General features: G+C 38.7%; 3 protein-coding genes across 5 annotated transcripts in view; 1 reads left to right on the top strand and 2 right to left on the bottom strand.

Annotated features, from left to right (window-relative positions):
- Nucleotides 1–899: 899 nt before the first annotated feature.
- asb12a (ankyrin repeat and SOCS box-containing 12a) lies at nucleotides 900–4,996 on the bottom strand. The gene is made up of 3 exons (XM_028459633.1): nucleotides 4,702–4,996; nucleotides 2,141–2,669; nucleotides 900–1,197 (listed from the first exon to the last, which is right to left on the bottom strand). Exons 1-3 carry the CDS (start codon nucleotides 4,960–4,962, stop codon nucleotides 1,049–1,051), a joined length of 939 nt encoding a protein of 312 aa, XP_028315434.1. The 5' UTR covers nucleotides 4,963–4,996; the 3' UTR covers nucleotides 900–1,048.
- Nucleotides 4,927–25,146, top strand: part of LOC114471071 (moesin-like) — a 32,526-nt gene continuing 12,306 nt past the window's right edge. The window contains exon 1 of one of the 2 annotated variants that reach the window (XM_028459629.1): nucleotides 4,927–5,058. In XM_028459629.1, coding sequence (XP_028315430.1) covers nucleotides 5,005–5,058 — 54 coding nt within the window. In that variant the 5' untranslated portion in view covers nucleotides 4,927–5,004. Of the gene's footprint in view, nucleotides 5,059–16,554; nucleotides 16,973–25,146 lie in introns of those variants that run through there. The other variant, XM_028459628.1, reaches the window with a different exon arrangement.
- zc4h2 (zinc finger, C4H2 domain containing) lies at nucleotides 10,106–24,909 on the bottom strand. Of its 2 annotated transcripts, XM_028459635.1 has the most exons (5): nucleotides 24,721–24,899; nucleotides 20,112–20,283; nucleotides 19,787–19,959; nucleotides 11,497–11,659; nucleotides 10,280–10,715 (listed from the first exon to the last, which is right to left on the bottom strand). In XM_028459635.1, the coding sequence occupies exons 1-5, from the start codon at nucleotides 24,771–24,773 to the stop codon at nucleotides 10,602–10,604; spliced, it is 675 nt and encodes a 224-aa protein (XP_028315436.1). In that variant the 5' UTR covers nucleotides 24,774–24,899; the 3' UTR covers nucleotides 10,280–10,601. The 2 variants fall into 2 exon arrangements, with proteins under 2 accessions (XP_028315437.1, XP_028315436.1); XM_028459636.1 differs by lacking the exon at nucleotides 11,497–11,659 and having other exon boundaries at nucleotides 10,106–10,715; nucleotides 24,721–24,909.

The raw sequence follows: 25,146 nt of genomic DNA, 5'->3' as shown, positions 1-25,146 counted from the left end.
TAGGAGCACGTGAGTCAGCGACTGCACAGACACACACGCTTAACACAGAACAGCCAGGGTACAAAAGTCTTTTATAGCCAAGTCTTCAGCCATATACTAATGTGGTTGACATCAACAAGGTAAACACAAGATGGACATCCCACTCTGAAAAACACACATTGTAAAATACCATCTAGTTTAAGGTTTGGATTTATCACATAAAAATACTCACACTATCCACAATCCTTTGTCACCATATGCAAACATCAGGGTTGTTGTTTTTTATTTTCTTTTATTTAGTTTTTTAATTAATATAATTATTATTATTATTATTATTATTGCTGGCCTTTTTTGAGTTGAATTACTTGTTGTAGAAACAGAACACCAGAAAAATAATGCCTATTCAATCCAGAAACTGTGAATGGCGAGAGTGGAGATGTCAAATCTATGTACATTATATGTTTTGGTGTAATCAGAAGCACTGGGAATATGTTGTTCTTCGCTGTAAAAAATTAAATCCATATCTGATATAGCTGTACTTTTGTTGAAAATAAAAACCTCTTCAGAAGTGTGTGTCATGTGTAAGCATTGTCCTTGAGGCCAAGTGGTCACGTGGTATCATCAAAGTAGTACTTTTTTTAAAGTAACGTGACAACTTTAATAAAAAAAATGTATCTCAAAATGGTCCTCAAAAAGATTGTTTTGACATGATCTGAAAATGTGTCGTCACCAAATGACAAGAAAAAAGCAAAAGTGATACAAAATCAAGCTAACATCATTGTATCTGTACAGTTATATAAAGCCTCCAGTTTGGAACAGGGCTAATGTGCAATGCAGTCCTACTTTGGTCTCTAGTGGTCAGTCCTGGTGTTACATTCCCAATGATATTCTGTGACATTCAACTCAAGTTCACTCAGATGCATCTTTCATTGTAATTTTATAGAGCTAAACCGTAGCCCTGTAGAAGCCTTCTTGGTACTTTCAGATGATCTTCGAAAGCCAGTAACTCAGACATTACAGCATAGTTTACTGAAGCTTTAGAAGATCAGGAGCCAATGACCCAAATGGTTCAAACGTTGAAATCAGAGGAGATGTGCTTCAAGTAGTTCCTGAGGATGAGAGGAACGTCCAAACGGTCAATTGCAGGCTCCTTATCAGAGAAGCAAAGGTTTGATCGAATAGCCAGTCGAGTCTCTGACATCAGTGTTCTGGGGTGAACTGTTGTTGAGAAATGGAAACAAACACAAAAAAAAGAAGTCAAATATTTGCATTTTATGCACCTGCTTCACAGTGCGTATCAAACACGCTGCTGCATTTCTGTTACTCGTCAATTATTTTAAACAATCCAAGTGAAACCAGAAATAGATGGGATTAAGGCTAAAAACATGAACAAACTGCTAACTTCAATTGAAATTCAGTTTCAGTTGTGGCATGAATTTTGGACAAAGCTGCATTTGTGTTCCATTGCCTTAACAAGCACTCGGTTAGCATCAGTCGCAACCAAAATACTAAACAGAGCATTAAATACAAAACCTCATTCAAAAACTCATGCATCTTGTTTTGCAAATAAGAGTCATACCTATCAAACAAATACAGCAGGTTTTAGACATACAAAGAAACATGTCTTCAATTACAAAATATCCTTCAAGCACGCATTAGGAAATCATTGAAATGAAGACATTTGTGTGTGGATCTGCAAGGTGGAAAATAAGCGCTGTGACTTGTCATAGTTTGTTTTTTGTATTTGAGGGACTTTTTTGTCAGATTTTTTTTCTGTCATGTGACTTTTTTGCAATATGTATTGAAATGTCCATTTGTTGGACATCAGATCACATTTTTCACTTTGCATCGTCCATGTTAAATGAGCTCCGGCTCTACGATTGTTCTGTTTGCATGTCTTTAGTTAGTTTTTTTGGATGTATTTTTGTAATCTTGGCTTTACCTGTTGGATAGGATGGATAAATCTCATCTATGAGCACAAAGGGACATCAACTAGATTTTTGAGAGAAATGCATGTGCCTCACATCTGCTAATTCAGTGCCCAGTTTTCTTTTATTCTCTAATGCCTGTTGCTTAAACATTTGATGTTGGATAAATGTATCCCTGGTGAAGATTTTTAGGTACACATTTGATAACAGTCATGCTTACACTTGGTTCTCACCTCTCTCCTTGAGCAGCAGTACCAGAGCTTCATTCTGCTTCATAGTTTTGTCAACGATGACCGTTGGTAGAAAAACATCTGCCCCAAAGTCGATTAGAAGCTGGACGTATTCGACCCCACAGCCATAACGCAGACACACCTCCAGGACAGTCTTTGGCTGCTTTATCCTGGCCAACATCTTCTCATCTGTACAATTGTAGTTGGGGTTTGCACCATGAATGAGGAGCAGCTTAAAGCATTCAAAGTGTCCATAAACAGCTGAAAGATAGAGAGGCCCCCTGCAGGCCGTGGCATTAGAGGCCCAGTCTGGGACTTTGGGTCTGACATCCACCTCTGCACCGAAACGCAGCAGCTCTCTGAGAACATGCACGTCACCCTCTCGAGCCGCTGTGAGCACTGGGGAGCAGTTGTTGTACTGGCTGCCATTGGGGTCGGCGCCGGCCTTTAGCAGAGCAATCACACAGTCCAGATGTTTGCCACTAACAGCTGTGAACAGAGGCGTCTGGGCCTTCACATCCAGGCTGTCGATCTGGATTAGAACAGCAGATAACAAAAGCAGAGTCAGGCTGATGCAAATCATTCCATGTCTGATGATCAGATGGTTTATAAAGCAGTCAGGTTTGGGTCAGTCAGCTAATAATTTGGGTCTGACCAATCATTTTAACAACAATTGATGTGAAATAAGAAGAATAAAATGGAAAAATAGAAAATGTAACAGTGTAACTTTAGCTTTACCAAATACATAAATACAAAACATGCAAGAAATAAATAAATAAGACACATACCTACACTTATCAAGCATACATAATGAAGATTAGACCAGTAGTTATAAGGCAAATGCACCATTCATCCTAATTCAAATATAGTGAAGAATTGAAAAAAAAAAAAAAACTAACATTAATGAATATGCTTGTCATGTCATGCTGCCCCTATTTTTTGTACAAAGTAAAAGTAATTCATTGGAATGCATTTTACAATCACTGATAGTACAGAGATAATGTAGGTATGTGGTTTTCCCTCATGCTTGCGTTCTTTTGAGATTTGTATCTCTGTCTGAAAACTCAATAACACCAAAGAGCTGAACAAGCTCGTTCACTCTGTTGATATTTCCAACCTAACAACGTTAAATGTTCAGCTACTCGTCATTAATGCTGTCGTCGCTGTCACCATTGCTGTCATCATGCTTAGGATTTTAAACTGTGTAAGAAAAGGAACTGGTCAACATGCTCCTAATGAAGTGTGCTCCGCTGTGTCTGTGTTTTAAGACGGGTCGGGTGGGTGGGCGACATTGCCCTAGAATGGAGAGGGCGCAGCGATGTAACCTAGTCTACGGCCCCGGGAAGTGGCGAGTTGGGAGCGAGGCTCATGGCTCTCAGGCACTGTCGTCGCCGGGCCCTTCCAGGCCGACCCGGAGCCGGTGTTCGGCAAGGGCCAGCCTGGAACCAGGAGACGCTGGTGCCAGGAATGCACAAATACTGTACATCTTGGTCAACTTTGAAATCATAGGATAAGCACTTGATTCTTCTTTCTTGGTTATTGGCGTGTTGCAACCAACTTGAATAGATGGGTTTCTGTTTCTCAGATTACCCATGATCCCCTGCCGGCGTCGCCAAACCTTTACTGTTAACCCAAGTCACCGATTTTAGGCGTGTCATGCCACATACATGTGTTGTGTGGGGTTGCTCAAACACAGCAAAGCCACGGAAAAATACAAGACAGTTTTATTGCATTCCTAAAATAATAACTACCGGTAGTCATGTACATTTTATTTCATTACTTTCCTGGATTTAAAATACAGCACTTGATTTTTTTCAAACGTTATCTTTTATTCCAGATGAGTGAATCTCACGCTCAGTAACTAACTAAAGAGTCAGCTGCCACCATCGCCTCCTTCACCTGGTCCATTCTTTCAGGTGTCCGGGCAGCACCTGCAACTTTCACTTTCGTTCCTGTCATTTACTTACTGTAAAAAACAATTGATTTCGACAATTTATAAATCATTATCAAATCGTCAAGTGTCAAATCGTAAAAAATCGAAAAATCGATGTACTGTATTGGCACACTTCTACATGGGAGAAATATTTTCTCCTGAATATAGTTATTCTGAGGTTCCCACTGCTGGGGAGCTGTTTCCACCTGCTGGTTCTACTGGTACTGGCCGCAGCCTGCCGTCGAGTTACTTCCGCCTGTCAAGAATACACCCAACGCCTACTCCGTCTACTCGAGGTTCTGTAAGTACTCAAGAGCATGTGCCTTTTTTTTGTGAGTTTGCACTAGCAAGTGAAGAGGCCACTTTTAGGTTTTCTATTCGTCACAACGATCGCAAGCATCACCAGGCCTGCAACGGTAATATTTAAGTAAATGCTTAATAGAATAAAAGGAACCGTTTATTTTTCCGACTAAGTTGTAGGGTTAATTCCGTAATTTAAATGGTAGTATTAACGCTCACAGGGCCAAGCTCATTTAATTACGTGAGACAGGTGCTACACATGCTGTACATTTAAATAGTGATAATAAACATTTCATGTCTTCGCCTTCATAACTGAAAGCTGAAGCCTCACCTCTGCTCCGTGCTCCAACAGCAGCTCCAAGCACCTCAGATGTCCCAGTGCAGCAGCGGTGCGCAGTGGGGTCACCGGGACCCCCCATCCACTGCGAGCATTGATGGACCTCCTGTAATCCTCCTGAAACAGAAGTTGTGAGAGCAGAGCTGCATCGTTGCTGCTCACGGCATTGTTCAGGGCCCGGCATTGCTCGTTGTCCTCATCCTCCTCTTTGGGCTGCAGCAGGGAGAAGATCTTGGAGATGTCCATTAAACTCATGTTGACAGCTTGGCCCAGAACCACAACGTTGACTCTTGGCTAATGCAAGTCAAAAGTCTTCCATCTGGTGAGGGAAACACCACAGGACACACACTGGTAAGACATTTCTGTAGAAGATTACAAGGAATAATGACTCTTTGTCTATAGAAAACACCTCAGAGCCCAATTGCCATACCACTCCATTGGAAGGTCTTCTGTGGAGAGGGAGATGCTCTCATAGCGGCTTAGACTTGTCAAAAGTGTCGTATTCTCCAAGTGTGTGTGTGTGTGTGTGAGCTGACAAAGGTGCAGGAGCTCTTTCTGGGGGTGTTGGGGGGGCTAATTTTAGGCTATGGACGAGCCTGGCTAAACTTCCATTCTTGGTGAGTGAAGGCTCAGGTTTATAATTAGAAAGGTGGCAGATCTGTGACACTGGCTCATTGGCCGTGAAGATTCTTCTGCTTCCTTAGTGAAGTGCGTGTGTTGGTGTCAGGTGGAGCCCACGTCTGCATTGTAGTAGTGGGCCTACTGTACACAGTGAAGGAGCTGCAGAATATTCAGAGGAAAGTCTCTGTCTCTCGCTGTGTGTGTATGTGTGTTCTGTTATCACTCTGCTCCCTGTAGCCATTTTTAGTGTCAGCTGTTCTCCTGCCAGACCCACCCGTGTCTTGATCCCACATTTAGAGGCAGGCAGTCTCAGATGCTCCTCATTCTTTCAGCAGATGGCACAAGAATCTGGATTCCTGGAGCTAAGCAAACACACACTCTGACGTTTGTTTACTCATTTAAGCAGGAGGGGAAAGAAACATGTTCACGAGCCAATCAACTTCAAACACTGACAAAAGAAGAAGAGCTGTGTGATTTAGAGGTTTGTATTCATACATATTTGAATTGACCAGAGTTTTTTACATATTCATCCAATGTTGAATTATTACAAGTATTTCATCTTTCTCCTGTTTTGGCAAGGCAAGGCAAATTTATTTGTATAACGCATTTCATACACAAGGCAACTCAATGTGCTTTACATGATAAAACATTCAATTGTTTAAAATCAATAAGAACATTTAAAATCATCAGTAAAATCAATTCAAATCATCAACAAACACATTACATCAACAACATGACCAAAAATCCTCCCTCTCAATCATACGCAGTAGAGAAAAAAAGTGCCTTTAACTTGGATTTAAAAATGTTCACATTAGATGCTGACTTCAGCTCTGATGGCAGTTTGTTCCACTTCTTTGCAGCATAACAACTAAACAGCATCACCATGTTTACTGTGAGCTCTGGGCTCCACTATCTGACCTGTGTCCATAGATCTGAGAGACCTGCTGGGTTCATACCTGACTAACATCTCACTGATGTATTCTGGACCAAAACCATTCACAGATTTATACACCAGCAGCAGAACTTTAAAGTATATTCTGAGGCTGACTGGCATATCTTGTTATCCCCCACCACAAAGTATGGAAGGGGGATATAGGTTTGAGCTCCGTCCGTCCGTCCATCCAAGTTAAACGGCCCAGCTTTTCTTAGAAACCGCTTAAGATACGATAACCAAATTTGGTGTGTGGCTTCAGGGTATCAATACATTGATGGAGTTCGAAAATGAGAAGCGCGCGATTATTTTTTCCTGAGTTATTTCTCTTGTTCTATTTTTTGGACTCTGTTTGAGATATCTTCAAAGGGACAGCTTTCCTCAGAAGCTGTTTAAGATACGGTAACCGAATTTGGTGTGTGGCTTCAGGGTATCAATACCTTGATGGAGTTCGGAAATGAGAAGTGTGCAAATATTTTTTTCCGGAGTTATTGCCTTTGTGCCGTTTTTTTTACTCTGTTCGAGGCATCTTCAAAGGGAACAGCTTTTCTTAGAAACCTTAGTTAGTAATTTTATATTCAGATGTTTTCTTATGGATACATCTAAGTTCTTAGATTTACAACATTAAGGAAAATGTTGTGAGTTATGAGAACCAACCTGTGGGGGATGTTGATGTCAATGTCTTCTTGTTTCATGATATTTCTGTAAATTGAACTTTCCTCTACTCACCCTTCACAACAATTTCTGGAGATTACTAAACAGAACCCGTTTTCTGGATTAGTTATTGCCACGCGTCTTTCTTTATGTTTAATGCTTCTCATTATCTTTTCTTACGCTCCTTAAGCTTCACTCTAACGTTTTGTTTTGGAAACAAAGAGCTGCCATCATCTGAGAGTGGTTATGGGACTTATTCACCGTTCAAAATATTGCTCGAAGGGAAAACTGTTTCTCCTTATTTTAACAGCATGACTTTGGAAAAAGAAAAACAGAACGTAGAGTGGTTAAACCTTGACAAAAGAGGTCATTTCTTTTTTCTTTGTTCTTTTCTCTTTGTTGACAAATATTTCTTTACAAACTTGAAAAGTCAAATGTCATTAAATAAGTGTCATATCTCTCAGGCATACAGTATGTCTAATCTTTGTCAGCAGCAGACAACTTCAGAGTGAGAATGTTTGTTTTCGTTTCAAAATATGAACTACAAAAACACCAGCGAACAAGTAAAGCTCAGGTCAGTAGTATAAGTAGCTACACGGTATTAAATACGGGACTCAAACTGTTGTCAAGCAGTTAAAAGTTGTTGGAACGAGACTTTATTAATATGAATGCAGGATTTATTTATTTTTAAAATGAATGCATTCATGTGATAAATAAACCGTTGCCAGGTTAGGATGGTTGTAAAGTAGTTTATTAATTTACGGTGCTTAAAGAATGACACTTGTGTAGTGCTACATTAGCATTTACTAGAGGTGGGACAATATCTGGAGTTCACGGTTCACGATATACAATACTGGGTTCAGAATAACGATATGGGACAATTTTTTTGTAAAGGGAAAAAAATACCTAAAAAATGCAGTTTGAAAAATAACCATCCTTTTTAAAAAATAATAATAATTAAATTAAATAACTGAGCATTGTGACATATACTGTAGATATAAATACATATGACACATTTTTCTTACTTAAAGTGCAAAAAGTACCACTCTACAAAGCAGAGTGACAAATCACAACCCCCCCCCCCCCCCCCCCCAAAAAAAAAAAAGAATTACCATCGATGACATATCTTGTGACATTTTAATATTGCGATATTTTATTGCACAATATATCGTCCCAAACTCCAAGGCTGCTAGTGCTACGTGAACTGCTAAATGGAGTCAGGAATCAAACCATTAACGTTGTGATTTGACCTCAGTGGATAATGTGAATTAAACTCATATCACTTGATTTCCATAGCACATCAGATTAATAATGACTGAATATAGTGTTTATTGAAACGACACACCCACAGCTGAATAATGAAACTTTAAGGATTTTGGCCACCAGATGGCGGTAGAGCCGCTTAGATCAACCTTCAAAGACACAATCTTTTGATGTTTTTATTTTATTATTATTTTTTTTGGGCTAAACATTTCATCAAATCTTAAAATACATATTCTCTCACGTAACAAACTAAGATAGCCAAATGTCAGGCAAAACATGGATGTTTATTTTTCCCTTTTTTTCTTGATGATCATGGTAGATTAAAAGAAGAAAAAAAAAGGCTTGGGAATTATTGATTCGATTTTAATACGATTAAGTCCCCGGAAATATTCTTTACATATATTATAATATTTGGTGAGTGTGTGATCAATGAGTCTATGTATGAGGGGACACATCACATGTACCTGAGATAAACTAATCGTCCTCTAAAGGTCGTAGTTAACCATTTTCACCAACAGGAGGCAGGCATGCCCATTCCATACAGTAGGTCAGTGATGTAGGGGAGTTTTTAAATCCTGGCTTTAGCCTCCACTCCCCTTTCAGTCTTTTCAGTTAATGATTTCCACTAAATACTCTGTCAATAAAACAACCTTCTGACATGCTGTGCCTATTTCTTGCCCACCAGGGTGAGGCCTTGTCAGCCAAAGTCAGAAATTCCTGTTCTGGAGCCAGAAATTGAGATTCTACAAGTAAAAATGGGCCTTTTTACTTGTGCTAGTGTCTTGGCTACAGGCCACTGTAGCACCAAGACACCAGTATGGAGCAGTGCTGGCTCTAAGTAACTTGGCAACCTCGGCAAGATTTGTGGTGCCGTCCATTTGCATCATAGACAATTCCACTGCCAATTGGATACAAGAACCAAAATATATCAGATTAATGTAGAATAATGACACAAAACATTATTTCACTACAAGTTAAACAAAAATAGTCAAAAACTAAAACTAAACACTGTAATCAAATGAGTTGTTGACACAATAAAAGAGATTATAGAAACCAGTTTTAACACAACAAGCTATGATAATTGTACAAAATAACTTGTCCAATCAGCCGGTTGGGAGAAGGGATTATTATTTAAAATACTGTTTTATAAGCTTTGGAAAGTAACGTATTCAAGTAATTCGGTCTTTGTTTTTTTTTAATATTGACAAAATGGCACCAAGTATCTTTGATATAAGAATACTGTATGAGAACAATACATTCCTTTCTTCCTCCATCTGTGGCGCCTGCCATTAGCCTTAAGCTTTACTGCGTATGCCACGGGCCGACCATGGTGACTCACCACAGTTTAGTTTGGAACTTCTTAGCTACTTCTTTTAGAGTTAGTTCATTCTGACCCCACCCTCCATGTCTGTGTCAGGGCCTCCCTCTGTGGCCTTGGGAGTTAAAAAAGTAAAAGGCAGCTCTACTACAGCTTCACACTCTTTGGAGCAACCTCTCACACACGTCTGTGAATTTGAGTCGCAGCAAAAGTCTCATACCCCTCACTGGTTTTGGGAGGAACTACTTGGCTAAGATATGCGGGTCACAGCAACCTGAGGTTGCCTTAGCAACCACAAAGGAACGTGGCGTTTCCCTGGCAACAGATGAAATGAGGGGTTACCCTGACAAAAACGCTACAGGAACTCATTTAGCAAGACCTGGCTGTCCTTTTGCAGACAGATAGCTGCAGTCATGATGGGTGCAGTATTAATACAGTGAGGTACATAATACAGCGGGGGAGTTGACAATATATTCCTGCCATATTGGACTAAACTGCCCCATTTTCCTGCTCAGCTGCTGCTGTATTTACCACGGAAGCACAGAATATCAGTGACAATTGTCTGAGGTCTGTTAAATTTTGTGTTTGTAAAGAAGACTGAACAAAGTTAGTACAAAACAGCTTTTTATTTTCCTTGTCAACGTATTAAAATTAGACAAAGAGCAATATTTAACACAAAGAAGACTGGAAGTCATTAGAACACAGTAAACATTAAAACACTATTGTACTGAACTTTGTCAATTAATCTATTCGATTTTATAATGGCACAATACAGAAAAAAGGCATGCATTGCAAAAAGAGAAAGTACAGTAAATATCTAAGGCAATAAACAGTAGCAACAGTCTAACAAGAAGGTCCTTTCTGTAGTGATGTAAATTAATTGTGGGGCCTGATTAACGAGTATTAAAAAAAAAACAGTTACATATAAACACATCCAAAGCATTGGGAAATACAAACAAACCACATGACCAGATGTGAAGTGAACTTATGACTGACAAAACAAATTGGAGGCTGTAATTAACAGACCTGTTCCTTCAGTCCTGGAGTTAAATGTACATGACTAATTTTAGATCAATGAGCAGGACCAGTTGCCATCTGGAGTAGAATCTACTCATCTGGCTTCCTCTTGGGCTTCTTTGGGTTGCGGGAACGGCTCTTGGCCTTGCATAACGGACAGATGGGAGCGTTGCGATGAATCTGCTGGTGACAGGACAGGCAAGCCTGGGGAGAATGGGGAAATATTTAGAGCAGCCACAGGCATGTGGCATTGTCAGGTAGCATCAGACTCAACTTCATCTAAACCAGAGGGTAGCAACCTGTGGTTACACAGCCATTACTGACAGTTGATTGCCTCAGCTGTGCATCCTGATAGGCTTGGATGTTGAATAACGTAAGTATGCTATTTTGATGTATGTTTACTGCTCAAATAGGAACACCCTGTATTTTAAATATTTTAAAAATGCATATAATGTGGTAACAAAAACAAGAAAAATAGGACTGTATCATAACCCATTAGGGAAGCCTCTCCCCCTTTGTTTATGTATAAAACTGTCCCAAATTCAGTGGGTATGCATAGACAAGGAAATCAAAGATCATCGAAGGCTGAACATTCCCATTTCAACATGGGAGTCTCTAAGGAAGTCAGTAATTTCCGGGCTTTTCCTGCATCATTAGAATGTGTTGCAAATGATGTAAAAGGAGCCAAAGCATTTATTTGCATTTCTTTAAGCTTATTTCCAAACTACATCACTGCAGACAAAAAGCTTTAATGAGGTTGTTAGATAAAGTCTTTATCAAGCCTCAATGAAACGATTGGATTCATTCATTCCAAAACACTTGCTGTTACATCTATTTGAGGTTTATGAGCCATTAGAAGTTGAACAGATGTGGAAAAAAAGCATTTCAGCAGCATCACTAAATTCAAAACACATCCAGTAAACAGTGAGCAGATACATGTATACTCTCTGTAACCTTAGCTCCTCTTCATTACTGGGATCAGTACCTTCATTGGTGGTGGTTGCTGTCTAAAGGTGGCTGTCTGCCGGGCATCTTGTTTCCGAGACACCTGAAGCTGCTGTGCAGCTGCTGCAGCAGCTGCAAGGGATTCTGGGATGGCAGGCTCATGTGGCTCCTTCTGCCACTCGGCTTTCTGCTTCTCAAAGTAACTGTTTGGAGTAAACAATGAAAGAGAATACTGAATATCTGCAAATCTTATGTAGAGCTCATAAATCCAATCACAGTTGAAATTACCCCGTACACTGTGTAGATGAAATACTGAGGCGCGGCAAAGCGAAAATAAAAAGAAGACCTGAATTGAAGAGCATTATAGTGAAGATAAGATATTTTTTTTATGTACAAAAGCACAGCTTTTTGTTTGTCTTGCCTGCACATTTGTGTGTGTGTTTACAGGGGATGGCTGGGGAGGAAATGTGACCTTGGACTTTATGCCTGACTGGCTCTTTTTCAGAAAAAAAGAAGCGATATCACATTTCATTATGCCTGCTACAGAGCAGAAGTTTGAGTTTTGGGGGAATAATGTACTTTTTACATTTCTTGCAACTGGAATTCAGCAGAGCTCCTAACATTAGTGCTGATTTCACAAAGTCTACAACACTACACACCATTAGAAAGTAAATTCATTATGGATCACACACCAATATTGTTTTCACGTATGTTCATATTTGGGTTAGATCCCTTTGTGTTGCTGTTACTGAGGTGTCAAATGACACTGTGCAGCCCTTTGAGGTGTGATTTAATTTTATCCAAAGCTCCTCATCACACCTCGCAATACAATCACAGTGGGGACTATTATCATTAAAAACAGTAACCCAACGAAAAACAAGCTCACATAATGGCTTTACTATTCTCTCATATATCATTTTAAACTCTATACAGTTATTTCTACACTGATAAGGAACAAAAATGATACTGAGGGAGCAGCAAGTGATAAGCCTGAACTTTCTGGGTAGAGTTTACACGAAGGGAACAAAAGGTAGTTAAAATGGATGTCCATTTATATCAATGAGCTATGTGCTTTCAGGTAAAGAAGGGATTTTTGTTACCTACAAAAAATATAACTACATCAAAATAGAGCATTGGCATCACATCTTTATTACATTACTTGGAAGAAAGCGGCTAGAATTGTAACACTTTGACAAGTAAAAACTTCCTGCCGGTGTGCACACTGTACAAGTCTTTCCCTGACACATCTTCCAATGAGATCAAATAAGCATGACGACCCAACAAAACCATTGCTTTGACTTCCTGGGAGTATACTAATTTGAAGCTGGGATAACCTTAACATGCTCCACTTGGTACGCTCTACCGTTGATGGATGAGGGTTTACTCTCCCACCCTTCCTCTCCTGCTTGATGTACCTCCACCTTTAAAACTTAGTGAACCTTAAAGCATGGGTTTACTGTATGTCTTCTTTTTTAAACACTACATTTTGTTTTAACAAATAACTGTTCCCGAAGAGATGCATAAGTGAATGTTAAAGGCCGTGTAAAGTAGATTGAGCCATTTTCTTCTAAAACACATTAAATAGAATGTATTCCTTAAAACATGTAAAAAGCCATTCAACCATTTAGAATGTCATTGTGGAGCTAGGCTTCACAAATTGTCATTGAAATTTCTGTGTTCAGGATTTAATGGGAGGGTCAGAAATCACAGCCACGTTACGTAACGGAGCCATCATTAGCATAAACCCAACCCTGCTGCTGAAGCACACCAAACTTCTGCAGCCTCCAGCAGGCGCAACTCAGCCCCTAGCCAATAATAAACCACATATCCAGACTCGGGGGAATAAAACACGTTCGCTGGTGCCACATTTTCCATTAAATGAGCACTTTTTTTGCACCACGATTGTGCTTTTTGCCTTTAGCGGGCACAGTTCTGACTCCACCTGGGAGAGATGTACACATTCGGACTCCGGCGGAGCAGACCTTTCCGCTGACGACTCGTTTTGGCCCGATCCGAGCACTTTTGGAAAACCAATGGGAGAAGCACTATCGATGCTGGATCCGCTTTCACACTGCTCTCTCCCATAGACACAGTACACAGAGGCGCTGCCCTTCCCGTGCGTGGGCATGGTTCCAGTGCCTCTAAATGACACGCCCCCAGCGTTTCAGAGCAGAGAGAAGTGCTCGTTTTTCCATGATTTTGAGACCTAATTTTATATACTTATACTCTTTCAAAGTACAGGTAGATAGCAGGATTACTACTGCAACAACACATCATCAGTAGGGTAAAACTAACCTGTCTCACAGCGGTTCAAATTTGTTTCTGTGGTGTGACAAACTCATAACTCAAATGTATTTCTGTTTTACTTTACTTTACTTTAAGGATATTTACAGAAACAGTTTTTCAAATGAGCCAGTGAGGATTTGGAATCCTTGATACATTAATACCTGAAGTTTCAAGGCCAACTTTTAACAGCCGCCAGTGTTAAAACAAATAAAAGCTCTCAAAGGGTCAGCTCAAATAAATTAAAAAAAAAAACAAATTAATATTCAAATCATTAGCAGTGCAACAAAGCTTCAACAATAAGCTGACGAGATCCTGTTCAAACAATTGCCTGGGTTCATTAACAGTAAACTTTGTTTCTAATTTGTTCTATTCTATTATTCTATTACTGGGTACTTGCAGCTTTCTATAATCAATCCCATTGTTCTTAACATCACATCAGCCATATTAAACAATCATTAGGAGCTAGTGTCGGAAAGTCAGGGGCAGAATTGCCTTCCCTATCAGCTTTTAATCAACGTGAATTTAGCAATGCAGTATTTGTTTGAGTCAGTCAATAAATGACTCAACAAGTCAAGACGTGGGCCAAGTTCCCATGTTCCGTTGATCCCCTCTGGTACAGTCGTAGATATTTCTTTCGCCAGCTGTAGTTCGACAGCTGTCGAGCCTGTCTTCACAGCTTAATGCTAAGTGCAGATTGTAGCACATTATTTGAATCGTCTGCACTGATTGGGCAACAGAAGCCTATACACAGCAGTATTTTGACCTGTCATTTATCCTCCAGTTGACGATGTCTACAGCCAGCAGCAGCTAAGATGACACAGTAGAGGTATTCCAGAATCCTGCTGCCAACGCGTAGGCCAAATCAATCTTTCTTAGGCATCTGTAGTTCAACTTGTAATGAACTGGATGAAATGGCATTTAGTGTCTTAAAAATGAAATGTTGGGAACACAATTTGAGCAAATTAAAATACCTGCTTTCTTCTAACTAGTGGGGCTAATTTAATGATAGCACAAAAAGTAGATCACCATTGCTCAGTTAATAGAATGTATGCTTGATTCAAGTGTGGATGCACTTGGCTAACTGCTGTTGGACCACTTTATCAGTGCATCTGCCAAAAAAAGCATGTGAAGACTTCCAGAAATTATGCTCAAACTTCCTGTTGGAATTGCAATTGTTTTCTTAGCAACATGAGCTGTTGTTTTATCCAGATGGACTACGGTCTAAAAAAAGCAGCATCTATTCTTTCATACAGTATATGCAAGATGATGGCGGTTGAAAAAAAACAAATCATAATGCAAAAAACTTGGTAACTGTTCTATTGTAAAAAGAAGTATCTAATACGATGAGGCTGTATCATCCTGGATAAGGCTTACCAACATGATATGAGAGTTTAATGAGGTCAGACACTGTATAAACATAAAAATATTAAATCCATTTATGTTAGCCTGATAATATAATCTGTTTGAAGGCAGGGATCTTGCATTATTAATATATATTAGCTCAATGAAAAGATGCAAGAAAATCACTAACAGATGAAAACAAAAAATCAACTGCACAAAAAACAAAAAAAACTAAATATGCGCTTCTGAAACAACACTTTGATGAAATCGAATACCACTACAAAGCAAGGAGTGGCCATGCATCCGAGTGGCTCAAATGTCCGTTATGTTAGGTATTTACTATTTACATATCCTGGACCTGAACAACAATCTACTATCAGCACAAACATCTTCATATTTAAAGAATTACCTCCAGCATGCTGACGCCATGGTGATGAAAGGACAGAGATTAGCCATTCGTCCTTGACATTTGGGAGACGTGATGTCAACATGTGCTCCAATATATCTTCCCTGGGCAGGAGTCCCAAACTACTATACCTGATCACAGTCCATCATTTCATCAGGTTTCTCTGAAGACTTGGTAAGACAACAACACAATCTTCCAACATGACAGCTTGTTTCATTATCACTGTTCATAAATAGACTGGACATTAAAACAAATGCAGATACTCAAGATGCTTAAAAACCATCCAAATCTCAGTCTTTTACTTTTAATTATTAAACAGTTATTCTTTATTTTGCGCACAAAACCTCCCCACCCAAAAAAAAAAAAACATCTTGAACCTTGATAAATAATTATTGAAAGAATGGTCTTTGGACATCTGCTTTGAGCACTGCTGCCTCTGGTCTAAATCGCACTTATAGGAGTTTATATTAACACAGCAGAAATTAGCTCGCTTCCTTTTCATTACTAGCTTCACAAAACTAAATACATGCATATAAACAATGGTGCATCAACCCTCTTAATATCCCTGCAGAAATAAGAATGCTGTCTTTCTTTTGTGTTGTGAAGAAAGAGCGTGGACTTTCATACAAACCTTTTTAGAAACCATCATGAAAAAAAAAGTTGGATTCTGATTTTACAAAAAGAGTGACACAAACATAAGTGACATGCTTGTTTTCTTCAATCAATGCAGTACACAACAATGCCTTTGCTAACAAAAGGGAGTTAGACATTCAGTTTTTTTTTCAGAGGTTAAAAAAAACAAGCTTTACTACTATTATTGCTTTATTACTTTAGCTGCTGGCCTTCATTTCATTTTTCATCATTGTGTCAATCATAGTGGTGAAGCAGTTTCGGCTCACACACACACACTGTTGTAGAGTTGTTCTGCAGCTTTTCACTAACGCACATTGGTGTGTGAAATGTGGCACAGGTATAGCACAATGATCGCTTGTTCTACTCAAAGACTTAACAAAAATGTATTTTCTAAAAAAAAAACAAAAAACAGATTGAACTGCTAGTAATGACTTGAGGACTGCTTTGAATAGAAGTAGGACTGATAACAAAAGGAAATCTTATCAAATGTCAGTTTTCTTGGCAATTCCATTGATTTTTTCTCTTCATTGAGGTTCTTATAATGCTTTTCTCCACAATTTCTTTAATAATGTTTTATTTATTACTACAGACAACACAAGGCTGCGTGTTGGAGCTACTTCTGATGTGTCTGAAGCTGGTTTTGGGAATTTTGCTTGCGCATCAGAGCAGGCACAGCTGGCAGTCAGATGTGCAACAGAGATCGAATTGCATGACACCGTTGAGTAGGAGACAGTCACCAAAGGGCAAGTCTTGGAGGTCATTGAAGCAATTTAGAGAAGGAAAATACGCTACAGAAGTATACCGCCAAAGAGCCACTAACAGCTTTAAATGCAACGGCCCTGCGTCTAAGGTAAGCATAATGGCGGCCACCATATCAGAATCAGAATCAGAATCAGAATCATCTTTATTCGCCAAGTGTATGTTGTACACACGAGGAATTTGACTCGGTCTCATGATGGCCTGCTCGACAAGGACTTTTTAAGAAAATAACTTAATTAAATCATCCTTTGTTATACAGTATATGATATTTTGCTAGAGATCACATTTGAAACTCACCACAGGTACCCTTTAACAATGAGCAATGCTGCACTCATTTAATACAAAGACAATTTAGTAGTAGATACCACCAAGGAGTAGAGTTTGGTATTGGTTGGGTTTTTATCCGATACCGGTGCCTACTCTGTATTTTTTAAACAATTCCGGTGCTTAAACCGGTACTTTACAAAAAAAAAAAAAAACAAAATATCAAAAAATAATATCAAATAAAACAATATTGTATTAAACTACTGTATATAATGCTGGAGATTATATTGTTATGCTTTTTTGTCAATAATCATTAATAGAGTTTGTAAAAAAAAAAAAAAAAAAATCTCTTTCAATATTTTTTTAAAGCTATAGGGAGCCATTGCAAAAGACTCAAACAGCCACATGTGGCTCCTGAGCCGCAGGTTGTAGTAAACCCCTGAGCTAGCCAATCTGTTGCATTCCTGTATAATGCAAAACTGTGCCTTTTAAATCTGGTTTTAAAGCTTAAGTTCAACCTTTGTCTACAAACACAACTTGTTATGAGCTTAACATTAAACAGAAAGTCAGCGGACACTGAGTTGAAGTATAAGACATAGCTCATATTTTTTTGACACACGTTGAATGGCAACGGTGTTTGCTAGCTGGCATTAAACTGCAAGACTATACCCGAAGAGGAAAGGCTGCTGTCATTATCTGTGATGATGTCCGCCACACTGGCAGCGCTGGGAGCGTGACTCACTTCAGTTTGTCCGGGGGGGTCGACACTGGCTGCTACTGTTGCTGACGTGCTTGGCTCCGGGTCACGTAGGTTAGCAAACACGGTGCATTGTTCGGCTTTTAAGTAAAACTCCATGTGGTCTTTTATCCTCTCGCTATCAGTTATAAGCAACGGATGTGCTGAATCTGCTAAGAAGCGGCACTGACGTCATGATCAACAACCGGTGGGTGGCAGGGCACCGAAATGTCCGTTCTTATTCTTTCTGGTTACTACCATTTACGTCGGAGCCGGTGCCATATTGATACTGCGTTTCGGTAATCAACCCTACCAAAAAGCGAATTTCTTATCAAGAGTCGATCTATTTGTAGTGTTAGATCAGTTTCCTGTGAAGTTAGGGATCGGATCTTAAAGCAGTAGCTGACTGATATGTTGCCAGCGAACAAAGACATTCTGCTCAGTTAGAGAAATGTGTATCACTAAGATGCAGAAGTCCAGTATGGTGCCCTCGAAAACTCGGTTTAGGCACCTAGAGTTTGTTTACGCGGCTTGCTCTGTTTGTTTATGCAAGGTTTGTATATGGTGTGTTCAGAACGCGACTGTAGTCTGTGTGTGCGTGTGCGTGAATGTGTGTGTCTGCCTGCGAAGCAGCTGACCATAGGCTGACAGGGGAGAGCGCTGATCACTTCTTCTCCGACCGTATCAAAGACAGCGTTGCTTCTACGGTTTAAATGATCCACTTAGAGAGTTATTAAAGGATGAATTCAACTCGAATATAGGCTTATTCAAGAAGTGAACAGCTTTAATTTAGCCCTGCTAAATGAAGAAGTGTAAGACAGTCCTCTGCTGCCCTCATCTCTCTATAGCGGGGGAGGGGCTGCTGCCTCGGAATTACAGACAGTGACAGTCAGTTGTTGCTTTTTTTTTTTAAATAATTTTTTTGTTGACACGTGCACCCCATACAACTATTACAATATAAACAATTAACACATTTACCCATTTATATAAAACATATCAATTATTAACAGTCATATTCAATTTACATATCTAGATAAAGAATAAAATACTTGGGATACTTTTATTTTAATCAACATTTAACATTAAAAAATGTCCAAGGTTTTCACTGCTCTTTTGTCTTACACTCCATGTAAAGAAGTCTTATATTAATCTATTTTCTTTTTAAAGTGGTGCAAATTTTGTGTCTTTGGACTACAATTACTTGTATGTATATAATATCTTCACTACAATATAAACAAGTTCAAAATATAACTATTCTTTATAGTTTCTGTTTCCACTGTATCCAGAATAATAATATTTTTTTTGTTTTGTTTCACATCTACCTGGGCTGCAGCTCTTTGTTTTTTAGATGACTGCCAACTTGCTTGTAGTGTTATTTCAGAAGTTACATTTGGGGACTTTTGTAATTGAATACCCTAGTTACAGTACAGCAACCAAATTAAACTGTATCAACTAAGTGAATTCATAAAAATGGCCTGCGTAAAGGCTATTTCAAATGAAAAAATTCTCCTGCGAAATATGTGGCCTGTTTACCTGCACAACCCAAAGAATCGAAATCGAGAATCGTTTAGAACAGGAATCAAAATTGGGAATCGGAATCGGAATCAGAATCGTTAAAATCCAAACGATGTCCAAACCTATCGAAAATGCTACCAAGGGTAGCAATTTCATTTTGTCCAATGTGACGAGGAGAAACAGAACACAGTATTTTTTCACAGGGTTTTTCCGTTCCTTGAAATTCTTAAAAGCCAAGTTTATGGGCTGATGAACACTGATTGGAAGACCATCAGAAACATTCAACTGTTTCAAAGCCAGGAGTGAGGGCTCTAAAGTGACTTTGCCACTTAAAGCAGGACTTAAGAGTCTGGGACAGTGTGTGTGTGTGTGTGTATGCAGGCTACTCACTCCAAGGAGAGCTTTTCCTCCTCTTCGTTCAAGTTGGGGAGTCTATGCAGGCCTAAAGTCATCCTTAAGGCATCCACGTGCTCCTTCAGGGGTTTGTACTCGTCATGCAGACGCCGGGTTGTTTCCAGCAGTTTATTCAGGTCATTCTCTGACTGCTTAATGGTGCTCTCCATCTTAACAAAGTAGATTAAGGGATATTTGAGGAAGACATGTAACAAAAATGAATGTAAACCCTCCATGGACACAAATACATACTGTATGTCCTGAGAGCTGTGTTTGCTAAAGCATAATTATGGGTGTCACTATGTTCTCTGTCACCCCTCACCACATTGATATCTGCATGTATGAGACGCAGCTCCTCAACGTGTGCCATTTTCTCTTGCAGGAGAAGATCCATCTCCTGCTTGTACTCCTTTAGATGCTTCTCCTCAGACTCCAGAGCCTCAAACTCGTTCTTCAGACGAGACTTGATCTTCTGCATCTGAATTGTCTTATTTCTGCATCAGATGAAAGAAAAGACAACAATTCTTGGATAACATATTGCATTTATTCCAACTGACAGAGTGAAACTTCCTATCTATTTATAAAAGCAAGGAAGTTCTGCGTGTGGAATCGAATCTCTCCCCGACGTGGTGTCTGTTCGACCTGAGACTTTGTCGACAGCTTCCACATACCCCAAGTGTGTGCATCCTGTAATTTGGTGTTACAAACCGTTCATTTTAATTTTATTCTAAGATCAGGCTTCCTCGCGGTATTGAGCTTGGTACTTCCGGTTCCAGTTCATGACGTCACTGAGTCGAAGTTTGTTTGGGTTTAAAAAAGAAGGTCGATATTAAAAACATTTTTGTACTGCTAAAAGTTGTTTAAGTTAATAATTCATGGTTATTTAAAATTATTCCCATGACCCCAAACTTCCTTTAAATCACAAATATACAAATATAGTGAATAGAGGCAATACACTTTTACCCGTTTCCTGCTATAGCAAGGTAAACATGTTTAGGTTTGGCATTTTAGAAAAAACAAGCATATCCAGTAGTGATGCAGTAAACATCACATTTTGTAGTTTTTATACTCTAATGTGCTTATTCCATAAGCAATAGAACTAAACATCTACTTTGTGTTGCTAATCCTGGTTTGACCAATTATGTACTTTTACAAGAATGCATCATTTTTCACAAACATTTTAAAATAAAGCTTTATAGCAGACTTTTTTTGCCAAATTAAGCCTGTCTTGAATTTAGAAGCAGCATTAGATAGGAAATTTTAGAAGAAATTCCATAACATAATTAAAAACATAAAATCAAAATTAAAAAGGACTGCCAAAATAAATTGTGCAGCACTTAAAAGTGTTTTTTTTTATTTTATTTTTTTTATTGAAGATAAAAATCATGTGGCCACGCTTCGGCTATAAGTAAAATACCTGAACGTGACAAGATAGTTTATGGTTCAAGTTGTGGTCATATATCAGTATGAGATGAACACATTTACAGTAAGTTGTGTGTTTTAATGTTGGAAATCACGCATTTTGACACTGGCTGCTCATTAGCGATGCACTAAAATGAAAATTCTTGGCTGAAACTCAAAACAGGAAATGAGAAAACCAAGGCAGGAAACTAAAATTATCTTGCTAATTGTGGCATTTATGGCTGTGACTGTGTAATAATGTTTCTAAAATCAAGGCATTGCAATTACATGAAAATAGAGATAGCCATTAAGTGTATAATAAGGCATTAATAAGTACTTAATAAGGCATTAATAATTAGAAATTAAGCGCAATATGTTACTAATGCTAATAAGCAACTAATGAATGGCTAATAGATGTTCCCTAAACTAAAGTTTTTCCAAAAAAAATATTAAGATATGAATTTTGGTCCATTTCACCCAGCCCTTGGTTGTTTTATAATAATAATAATAATAATAATAATAATACATCAATTTTATATAGCACTTTTTTTGGACACTCAAAGTTTTACAGGATTGAGGAAATATTCTTTCACTCCACACTTAGTGGTGGTAAGCTACTATTGTAGCCACAGCTGCCCTGGGACAGACTGACAGAAGCGAGGCTGCCATAGTGCGCCATCAGCCCCTCCGACCACCACCAACACTCACTCTCACACTCCATTCATACTGGGTAATGTGGGTGAAGTGCCTTGCCCAAGGACACAATGACAGATACCAATGGGGTGACTGACCCCCACTATGGCACCCGGAATTCTCAGTGGTCTCCCATCCATCTACTAACCAGGCTCAGACCTGCTTAGCTTCAGATATCAGGCAATGACGGGCTGGTATGGCCACAATTATCACTAATAACCACACCAATCGTTTATTTTTTTTAAACTAAAAAAAAAAAACTATATTGTTGAAGTAAGGGGCCAATGTCAATTTTGTTGACTAATAATTTTTGTCATAGATTTTGTCAACAACCCTTTTAAGTCTTATGAATACTAGAGGTGTCCCGATCTGATATTGATATCGGATATCGGTCTGATATCAGCCAGAAAATGAATATCAGATTTTATCGGACTGCATCTAAAATCACTGATATAAGCGCTCCAATAAAATGTTCCACTCCAGCACTTCTATCCATAGGTGACTGTGGTTCACACTCCAACAAAAATAACCTACTGTTGCTGACTATTGTTCTCTGTTTGAGTAACATCACTTGATCAAACCTTTTCTAACATTCCACACTACAAAATAAGTAATAAAATAAGGGTGTTCGATATGACGATATTAGATCGTTAAGGATTACAACATGACGACGATCTCCCAAATCACGGAGATTGGAGAACCGTCTGTAGTTCACATTTTAACCCTTGCGGTGCGGTGTCTGCGTTATATGTCTGTGGTCCATGCACACAACATCCAATGTTTTTTTCTCTGCCAAATCACACCATTTGCTAGTCAGCATAACAGACATTGATTAAGATTAATTAAGCGCTTAAACAGGGCAGAAGGACGCTCCACAACCCCTCCCCCCCAGTGCACGGACACACAGAGTTAGCTGTGCTGCTTCCTCCGTGTTAGCGACTGTCTGTCAGAGGCTCAGTGCAGATGTCTGTCTGTCTGTTAAACTCCATCAGTTCTGAGTGTTGAAGCACTGAATTATGTTTGAGAAAACACTGCATGTGTTTCTCTTCTATAACGAACTTTCTGTCGCTGCGCTGTAGCAGAGATCTGCTGCTGTAGTTCACGGGGCTGTTTACACACTCTTAAAGAGACAGTGTCCTGAATGTGAATTACTCTAAAAACTACTTTTAACAACTCAGAGATGCCCTGAAAAAAGCAACACTACATAATTTAATCACATTTCAGCCTTAATGAAGGAAAAAGTCAAAAGTGACAAAAAATGTTATTGTGCTGCTAGTGATTTATAAAAGGGTTTTGTGGCATTTTTCTCCACTGACTTTGACCCATTATTGTTTTCTTGTAAAAATATTTTAAAAAATGAAAAATAATAATAAATGGAGTTTATATCACCTATTGCCATTTTGAGGAAAAATATAGAGATATGAATATGGGTCTATATTACACAGGCCTAATGTAACCAAAGAAGTAATGTTTTATCTTGTAAAGAATATTATTGTCTAAACTGTGTGAAATGAGGAGTTCAAACACTGCCTAAAGTAGGATTTTATTAATATGAGTGTGTTACCTCAATAACAAATAGAAATCACTAGACTGATATGCTGCCTTAATATGTAGCAAGTGTTGCTAATGCTAATGCTACACCACTTTAGTTGAACAAAGTAAAAAGACTGGGACTAAAATAACTTGTCAGCCTTTTTGTTTGAAGTTAATTGTATTTAGAACCAGTTTGATGAATTGCTTACATACAATTAAAAAAAAAAAAAGATAATTACTTTGTCCTGAATGATCTTTTATTCCTTTTTTCCATTTAGGGCGAAGATTTTAAGAAGGTGATTTGGTTTGTTTTATTGGTAAATTACTTTAAAATAGTCTAAATGATTTGAATGAAAAAAAATCGTGATTTCACAAAGAAAAAAATCGTGATATGATATTTTTCCCATATCGCCCACCTCTATAATAAAAGTATGTATGATTTGTGCTGATATCGTATCAGATCAATCTCGGTATCGGGCGATATGCAAGGATGTAATATCGGTATCATATCGTTAGTGAAAAAGTTGTATCGGGACATCCCTAATGAATACTGAATGCAAACAAAGACAGGACGATAGAAAACTGTCAAAAAAGAGACTAAAATGCCCTTAAATATGATATATAATATACATTCATTTTAGTTCCCATGAATGTATTTGCAGTCAAAATTTTACTCTGCTGCACACATATTTACATTGAAGTCTTGCTTATCCTAAGAACAGCTATTGAAGTGTGTGAGAGCGTGACCTTAAAGTTACAGCAAACATAGTTGCAAAAATAGGTAGACCAATTCATTGGGCTCTATTTGAGTCCATGTGCGTGTATGTACTACATATAATGTAGTTACACGTATGTAAACTACATGTATGTAGTCAGTTACACGGCCCAATTATTTTGACCATGTGTATAAATGCTAAATACAACACAAACACGGTCTCTCATACATGAATGTTGTAAAATTAGCCTAAACACGAACGCGAAATGTTGAAGCTACGACCTGAGACAGTGACAGTTTGAGCCCATTGTTTACAGTAGTTACACAGCAGCGCACATCTGGAATATTAAACATGTCAGTATGCAGAATAATCTCAATTTATCTAAGTTTTTTTTTTTTTTCCAGACCAACATGTAATTTTCACTGGCGACAAGCAAATGCTAGAAGCTCCAGATAATGAGGTGTTATTATTAGCTAGCTCAGTAACAAAAGCCAAGCGGTGCACTTCCATCATTAGCGGCTAGCGTTAGCACACATAACTGTCCGTGCCGAACATCTGGCACCCGTTACCGTGACCTCACGTTCTCACCGTATCTCCAAGATGTTCTCCAGTTTACACATTATCTCCTGTTCGTCCCCCATGGCTCGGTGTTGCACACTGTTGTCCGGACTGGTCACTATAGATTTCCTGCAGAGGCCCCGGTGCGCGCTCCTCCTGCAGATACAAGAAAACACAATAGAGCGTCGTGAGCGAGCACGTCTGGGCACGCACCCGCAATTTTTGCCGTGGCTACGTAAGAACGAGCCAAGACGTACATCAAGTAAGGCAAAGCAAATGTATTTTTATAGCGCAATTTCATACACAAGGCAACTCAATGTTCTTTACATGATCAAAAAAGTGCAACAGAAAACATTCAACAGCTTAAAATCAATACGAATATTTAAAATCGTCATTAAAATCAATTTAAATCATCAACGAACACATTACATCAACAACATGACGCAGTAGAGAAAA

This window comes from Gouania willdenowi, chromosome 10 (genome assembly GCF_900634775.1).
Source record: "Gouania willdenowi chromosome 10, fGouWil2.1, whole genome shotgun sequence".
NCBI classification, from domain to species: Eukaryota; Metazoa; Chordata; class Actinopteri; order Blenniiformes; family Gobiesocidae; genus Gouania; species Gouania willdenowi.
The sequence above is the reverse complement of the archived record's forward strand: the minus strand, read 5'-3'. Positions and strand labels throughout refer to the sequence as shown.